The sequence below is a fragment of the Malus domestica genome, chromosome 02 (genome assembly GCF_042453785.1).
Source record: "Malus domestica chromosome 02, GDT2T_hap1".
Classification (NCBI taxonomy): domain Eukaryota; kingdom Viridiplantae; phylum Streptophyta; class Magnoliopsida; order Rosales; family Rosaceae; genus Malus; species Malus domestica.
Genome location: NC_091662.1, coordinates 35,591,283 through 35,600,025, shown reverse-complemented (window position 1 = coordinate 35,600,025; position 8,743 = coordinate 35,591,283). Strand labels below are relative to the sequence as shown.

Below are 8,743 nucleotides of genomic sequence, written 5' to 3'. Positions count from 1 at the left end.
TGGAGAGAAGTGCTGGAATCTAAAGGTCTTCACCTAAGCCGATCAAAGACAGAATATATGGAGTGCAAGTTCAGTGCAAATGGAGGCCAAAACGAGTTAGGGGTGAGGATCGGAGATCAAGAAATACCAAAGAGCGATCGTTTTCGTTACCTAGGATCTATCTTGCAAAAGAACGGAGAATTAGATGGAGATCTCAACCATAGAATACAAGCTGGATGGATGAAGTGGAAGAGTGCATCCGGCGTGTTGTGTGACCGCCGTATGCCACTGAAGCTCAAGGGAAAATTTTATAGGACGGCAATAAGGCCAGCGATGCTGTATGGCACAGAATGTTGGGCGGTGAAGCATCAACACATACACAAAATGGGTGTAGCGGAGATGAGGATGCTTCGTTGGATGTGTGGGCACACGAGAAAGGATAAGATTAAGAATGAGGATATCCGGGGTAAAGTAGGAGTAGCCGAAATTGAAGGCAAGATGAGAGAAAATCGGTTACGGTGGTTTAGACATGTGCAACGAAGGCCTACTGACGCTCCGATTAGAAGATGCGACTATGGGACAGAGGTTCAGGGCCGAAGGGGTAGAGGAAGACCTAGGAAAACTTTGGAAGAGACTCTAAGAAAAGACTTAGAGTACTTGGATCTAACGAAGGACATGACACAGGACCGAGCACAATGGCGTTCTAAGATTCATATAGCCGATCCCACTCAGTGACTTGGATTTTCCAAGTCTCTAACCGAGAAGTTTTCCTCACTCGGGAAATTAAGGGAACACTACCCCAACCTACATGCTCCACTCAGAAAGCTTCAACATACAAGCTTCAACAAAAGAAAATTCAAAGAACTTAGCGAAGAAGGTTTTGGTGTAATTTAACACAATACATTGAAATGAAGGAAAACTTATTTATTGATATCCCCGATAAACTACAAATATGTACATATACATGAGTAATAAACAAACAAGAGGGAGCCTTCACAAGGGTTGCTTAGGAGAAGTCTCAGCAGTCGGTAGAGCCCCAGAAAGAAAAGGCACCGGAGGGGGATCTTTCGGAGCCTCAGTACTGGACAGAACCCTAGAAGGAGGAGGCATCAGAGGTTGATCATTTGGAGCTTCATTACGCGGTACAGCCCCAGAAGACGAAGGCAATAAATGCCTTTGGAACAAACCCACAAATCTCTGATGATCAAGTAAAACCTGACCATCAGTTTCCTTCATTTGGTCAAGCTTCCTCTTCATGTTTGTAGCATAGTCATGTGCGAGCCGGTGCAACTGTTTATTCTCATGCTTGAGCCCTCTAATCTCCTGTTTGAGACTCATCACCTCAGCCGCCAATGATTCAACTTGGCGGGTTCGAGCAAATAGGCGTTGGGCCATATTAGACACAGAACCTGCACACTGAACACTGAGAGCCAGCGAATCCTTAACAGCTAACTCATCAGACCGTTTGGAAAGTAGTCTGTTATCTTTGGGCGTGAGAAGGTTCCTGGCCACCACCGCAGCAGTCATATCATTCTTCATCACGGAATCCCCAACGGTAAGAGGACCAGTAGGGGAGATGAAGGATGGGCGCCATATGTTGTCTGGAGAAGGCGGGGCTGCCTCTTCAACAAGGTTCAAGTCAAAACGACGGTCGGAGGGGCCAGACATTTTCAAAGGTGTTGAAGAGAGAAGAGGTTGGACAAATCAAGATCTTAGAAGGGCAAGAATGGAGCTTCTACTGGTGGAGATTCAAGTGTGCTTCGGAACTTAATGCCAGCCCCTATAAAAATCTGCACTCGACGGAGCTTCAGAAATCGAAGAGGCACCTGCTCAGAAATCGAAGAGGCGTTTGCTTTCTCAAAAGCTGGGCTGCTTAGAGACCACGAAGGTTGATCTCAGAAATCGAAGAGGCGTTTGCTTTCTCAAAAGTTAGGTTGCTCAAAGACCACGAAGGCCAATCTCAGAAATCGAAGAGGCGCTCGCTTTCTCAAAAGCTGGGCTCCTCAGAGACCACGAGGGCCGATCTCAGAAATCGAAGAGGCACCTACTTTTCCAGCCTTGTCAGCACCTGTCACACGCACACTCAGCTTTGTGGAAATTATGGGCATTCTGTCGAAGACTTCTGAGGAAGTAGAAAACACATGAATCTTACTGTTCAATCACCCACTTCCCACACGCAACAATAGCTCATGGGTATCACAGATAACTTTGCCAAAGTTCTCTGCCAAAATTGAGCACGTAAAGCTTGCAGCTCCCACTACATCGCTCTGACCAAGAAAGGTAAAAGAATAGCAAAGAAACAGCACTAACAAAGTTTAGACCCATAAATTTTGAAGGTCTAGCTACCATATTATTACCCACAAGGGTAAAGGAACAGTACCACTACTGGATAATTGGAAAGTCCCTGTGTGTCAACCTCTGTGCTTCGTGGCAAGGTAGACTAGCAAACATGCCCAACCTTTACTCACACTCGAGAAAACACTACCAATAAGATTGCTTGCTCCAAAATCGAAGAGGCACCGTCCTCCGAATCTCGAGAGCTAGACTCCCAACACGACTACTTTCTCAAAAATCGAAGAGAGGGTAAAGGAACAGTACCATTGCTGGATAATTGGAAAATCTCTGTGTGTCAACCTCTGTGCTTCGTGGCAAGGTAGACTAGCAAACATGCCCAACCTTTACTCACATTCGAGAAAACACTCCCAACAAGATTGCTTGCTCCAAAATCGAACCCTCCGAATCTCGAGAGCCAGACTCCCAACATGATTACTTTCTCAAAAATCGAAGTGACACTGCTCCCCGAATCTCGAGAGCCAGACCCCCAGCATGATTGCTTTCTTAAAAATCGAAGATGCATCGTTCTCCGAATCAATCGAAGAGACGCTCGCTTTCTCAAAAGCTGGGCTGTTTAGAGACCACGAGGGCCGATCTCAGAAATCGAAGAGGCACCTACTTTTCTAGCCTTGTCAGCACCTGTCACACGCACACTCAGCTTTGCGGAAATTATGGGCATTCTGTCGAAGACTTCTCGAGAGCCAGATACCACAGACCACTTTTTCAAAGTGCTCTGACAGAGTTAAAACATGTGAAGCTGGCAGCTCCCACTACTGTGCTATGACCAAGCAGGGTAAAGGAATAGCATTACTACTTGTTAGGGAGACTCCTATATATGTCGACCTTCATCCCCAACGGACAGGCAGACCTGCAAAAATGCTCAACCCTTCCTCATATCTGAGAGGGCACTCCCCACGAAGCCTTTCGAAATATTCAGCTTTCTTTCCCCCCGATAATACCTCTGCAAACAAGCTATACTAGAGCAAGAATATCTCATATCATCAGGGTTAAAAGCAAGAGTATCCCATATCATGCTTTTTCCCTGTCTTTTCCTTTGGCCTTGTTTTTACCTGCAAGACAAGGAGAAAGAGAGCAATCAGTCAGCACTTGGCATCAAGCTTCCAGCCAGGAACTGACTGCCTGGAACCCCTTACCTGATTACTTACCTGGCATTGCTCTCGAGTACTCATCTTCAACATCTTATGTTTCCAGGGAAGATACCGCATCTGCTTGAGGAACAGATAGGGCAAGTGCGAAGGATACAAGGAAGCATGTGGAGACAAGCGTAACAGCACACGTGCCGATACATCCATTACTCTGTCAAAAGCAAAAGTATCCCATATCAGCAGGGTCGAACGTACTCTAGATTTGATGGACTTGTTTTGACCCTCAAATTCTTCAGTCGGCTCTGGAGGAAACCAGAAAACCCTCCAGCTCAGTTCAAGAATAAGCCTGTGGAAAGTTACTTCTTCAAAAGCAAAAGTATCCCATATCATCTCTTCTCATTTTTCTTCTCTTTATCCTTCATGCTGCTGCAAGATGGGGAGAAGGTGAACAATCAGCCGGAGCTCTGATTGCTTACCTTGTCTGTCACCTCTTTCAGCAGATCCCCTAGCTCGGCGACTTGGGGGACTCCTACTACATGGTTTGTATCGCGCTTGACCAAGCCTGAAACTACAAGTAAGCTTCAAGTGAAATTGATACATTACCTTGTGCATCTCCACCAGTTAAAGATACCACCCCTGGATGGAGGAAGAGTACTTCCAGAGAAGATGCCACATCTACCTATAAGACAGATAAGGCAAGTCAAGACGATACCACACTCCGATACTTAGAAGTTTCGTGATTACGAGATCATTCTCTCACAATATTTCCTAATGTCATTTGTACTAAATCATTCACTTGTACTCCCTAAAGGAGAGCTTGAACCTATGTACTTGTGTAAACTCTTCACAATTAATGAGAACTCTTCTATTCCGTGGACGTAGCCAATCTGGGTGAACCACGTACATCTTGTGTTTGCTTTCCTATCTCTATTCATTTATATACTTATCCACACTAATGACCGGAGCAATCTAGCGAAGATCACAAAAAGCGACCGTTTTTGCTGCCTAGGATCTATCTTGCAAGAGAACGGAAAATTAGATGGAGATCTCAACCATAGAATACGAGCTGGATGGATGAAGTGTAAGAGTGCATCCGGCGTGTTATGTGACCGTCGTAGGCCACTGAAGCTCAAGGGAAAATTTCATAGGACGACAATAAGGCCAATGATGTTGTATGGCACAGAATGTTGGACGGTGAAGCATCAACACGTACACAAAATGGGTGTAGCGGAGATGAGGATGCTTCGTGGGATGTGTGGGCACACGAGAAAGGATAAGATTGGGCATGAGGATATCCGAGGTAAAGTAGGAGTAGCCGAAATTGAAGGAAAGATGAGAGAAAATCGGTTCGGTGATTTGGACATGGGCAAAGAAGGCCGACTGACGCTCCGGTTCGAAGATGTGACTACGGGACAGAGGTTCAGGGCCGAAGGGGTAGAGGAAGACCTAGGAAAACTTTGGAAGAGACTCTAAGAAAAGACTTAGAGTACTTGGATCTAACGGAGGACATGACACAAAACCGAGCGCAATGGCGTTCTAGGATTCATATAGCCGACCCCACTTAGTGGGAAAAGGCTTTGTTGTTGTTGTTGTTGTTGTTGTAGTGTCTACTATGGATTGTACACTGCAATTTTAACAAACCTATCATAAAAAAACTTGGCTCTACTTGCTCTTCAAGCATACATTACATATGTTTCGGGATGATCCCCAAGTACTTGTGTATAGCAAGCATCTAATTTATCTTCTATCTGTTGAATCCATGGGTACTCTATCAAGAAGTTGCTCAAAACTTGTAATTTAAACCCAAGCAAAAAAGTTGTATGAGTCATTTTCTGACAATTTATAAGAACGAAATTCTAATTTATCCGTAACATCAACGAAAGGAGAAAACTCAAACTATATAATCAATCTTATTTGTCAATTTCACATAAACATAAGCAACACTACAATTTCATAAATATACACATAATCAACCCTAGCTCTATTTGTCAATTTCATACCAAGCAAAAAAGATGGAGTCGTTGCACCCACCCACCCTCCCAATGACCTCCATGTCCTGCACCCACCCTAAACCGGAGCACATTGGATTGTAATGTGAATTTGTTGAACAGTTTAGTTAGTTTTTATTCGTGTTCGAAGAGTTTGGTGGGATGTGCTTGCATTGTGTTTGATAGATATCCTCAGAAGACTGTTGTGACAATAAATTGTATGCTTTCTGGTTTTGTGAAGAACAGCTTGTTTGGTGTGGCGTTGGATTTGTTTAACCGAGTTTTGAGTTGCGATTTTTGTTTGGGATTGAAGCCAAATTATGTTACTTTGGTTGTTTTGATTTCAAGGTGTGTGGATTTTGATGAGTTTAATGTGGGAAAGGCACTTCATTCATATTGTTATAAGGCGGGTTTGGATTTGGTAAACGAGATTTGTAATGTGCTTATTGATTTGTATTCAAAGTTTGTGCATGGAATACCATGCTGGAAGGATGTTTTATGAGATGCCTGAGAGGTATTTGGTTTTATGGAATACCATGATTGCAGGATATGCTGGAGTTGGTGATTGTAGAAGAGCTTTCTCTTTGTTTAGAGAAATGAAAGCCGGGGACTTTGGATTCGATAAAGTATCGCTGATTGGTTTGATTTTGGCTGCTTGTAATAGTAGAGATCTTGGTATGGGGAAGATGATTCATGGGTATATGACAGCTAATGGAACAAAAAAAACTATAGATATTCGGACGGCACTGATTAACTTTTACTCCATTGAAACCCTTCTAATCCCAAACACCTGCACCCATCCTAGATTCCTAATCCCAAACCCACTGTCCTGAAACCATAAACTACATTCGACAAAATACACATCCAATTTGACCCTAAACCCTAAAGAACAAAAACCCATTGAAAAATTGAATTTAAGAAACCTCACCTGTATTTTGGGCCTCCTGTGTCTCTGTGTGTGTCGCCGGAAGAATGCCTTTGAACTGGACAAATGAGCGGTGTTCAAGTGGATGGACTCGAATGAAGAGTGGGTTCGAACTAGAAGGAGGAGCGGGGAGAAGCGGCGTTCGAATTTTAGAGAGTGAGGGTGATCCGGACTGAGAGATAGAAGGGGAGTGAGATAGAAATAGGGTAGAATTTTAATTATTATTGTAAGTAGTCGACACAATTTTTATTATAATAACTATTTTTTAATTAATATTATAAGAGTTAGTGGGCACAATTGTGTATTGCAGTGGTGGAAAGCCAATTTTTTGAATTTGGTGGTGGGAATTGCACCATAAAAGAGAGGGAGAAGTCCAAAACCTTTAATATTACTGTATTCTGCCGCTCAAGCGAAGGTGGTATTACTTTTTTCGATTATCCAAGCGAGCCACCAAATAAGAACAGAAAAAAAAACATATATAAAATTCAAATACCTGAAGAAAGCCACAATAGATGTGCGATTTGGAGCAAAACGAGGAGTTGAGTAGGAACTAAGCACCGGCCGTTCAGAAATTACTGGGATAAAGATAATTTTGTGTTTGTAGTTATGATTCCTCTGCCCAGATGGGCAGGCTTGGATTTTCCTTTGCCCAGATGTGCAGCTACATTTACAGAAACCCAAACTGAATATGTTAGATTTACAGACACCCCAATTGATCAATTCTGAAAAGGAATGGGATAAGTACCTGAAATCGGAAAGAATCGAGGGAAGTGAGAAAAGGGTACAGGTGGGAATTCAGGAATTCTGAATTCGCATTGAAGGAAGCCTAAAAAGTGCCAACTTTTGGATGAAGAAAGTTTGTTCCTTTTCCGTGGAATGAAGCTACGGCGCCAAGCAAGCTTGGATTAGCAAATTAGCATGATCAAAGGCTTGCGTGTCAGGCTTGATTTGTTCTTTCATTTTTTTTCCTTTTTCTTTTATTTTTTCTTTTCTTTTACTGGTAAAGTGTCATAATGCTTGCGTTGACACGTTGTGAATTCACTGATTTGTGCGGTATGAACCAGACGAGAAACATAATTATAAACCAAAAAATATACAATGCTGAGAGTATCTATATCATGGGCCAATTAGAAAGAAAACATTATTATATTGTAATACTACATAAGTTGATAAGCGTACCCATTAGGAGTCAAGCATAGCATAAGATAATTATATTTTTCACACACCAATGAAATATAACATAATACAAAATATATTAATTGTCCTCGTCGTCACTGCTTAAAATCTCAACGGTAACATTCTGCATATTTCGTGACGTCATCTGTGGGACAGACAGGCCTGTAGGACGAACTTGTGCTTCATAAGTGCGTGGTTCTTCAATAATAAGGACAGAACTAGTAGACTCTTTAGTTGTTGTTTCAGCAGAAACCAAATTGACAGGGTATTGTTCTGTCCTACCTGGGTTTGCCCATGCTGGCAATACACGTCCTTGAGGTGCACGTACATAGCCGTTATTGGAGGGTAGTGCGTAGCCAAGGCGACCATCAGCAACAGTAGTAAGAATGTACTAATTATCAATAGAACGAGGTATGCGCCCGCCATTAATAGGTTGTCTTGGACGTTGAGCTGGAGGATTCATTGTGGAATTTGCTGTTGTAATGTTGGAAGCAATAGATGAATGTGATGCTGGAGATTCAGTTCCAATTCTAACTCCACGACGTCGCCTGTCTGCCATTTTGAATGATGTAGAACTTGATCAAATTCAAAAGAAACACAAGTGTATGAAGCAACCTTCTAATTTTCCATATACAAATTAGTAAGGGAGTGTGGAGGTTTTATACCAGAATTTGGGCACAAATCCATAATTGTGCCAACATATTCCTTTGCTACAGAGTGATTTATTATTTATTAATATTTACTGGACACAATTTCTAACATTTGTGTCAGAAAAAGGAATTTATAATTATTAAGATATATTCTCTATTTGAAGACTCAATGACAGTAGAGTGATTTATTATGTTTTTAATATTTAGTGGGCACAATTTCTATTATTAGTGTCATAAAAAGGAATCTACAATTATTAACTCATTTGTCTACCAACACTAAGGGCACAATTGTTGGTTATGTGTCACTGCATAAAGGACTTTTAATACAGTAAAAAATAATAATTGTTGGTTATGTGTCACTGCATAAAGGACTTTTAATACAGTAAAAAAAATTGTTGCTTCTGTGTCACTGCATAAAGGTCTTTTAATACAGTAAAAAAAAAAAAGCACTTACTATAAAACCAAAAACCATATCACCAAGTATAAAAACCAAACCTGCAAGAAGATAACAATCCAAAAAGCAGTTCAAAAATATACGAATCTAACAAACATTCATTGCAGCAGGAAATGATCATTTGTTAATCT

General features: G+C 41.8%; 1 protein-coding gene across 1 annotated transcript; it reads left to right on the top strand.

The window, feature by feature from the left end:
• Positions 1-5,431: 5,431 nt before the first annotated feature.
• On the top strand, positions 5,432-7,018 carry LOC139192086 (putative pentatricopeptide repeat-containing protein At5g52630). The gene is made up of 4 exons (XM_070813365.1): positions 5,432-5,508; positions 5,594-5,755; positions 5,871-6,104; positions 6,937-7,018. The coding sequence occupies exons 1-4, from the start codon at positions 5,432-5,434 to the stop codon at positions 7,016-7,018; spliced, it is 555 nt and encodes a 184-aa protein (XP_070669466.1).
• The last annotated feature ends 1,725 nt before the right edge of the window (positions 7,019-8,743 follow it).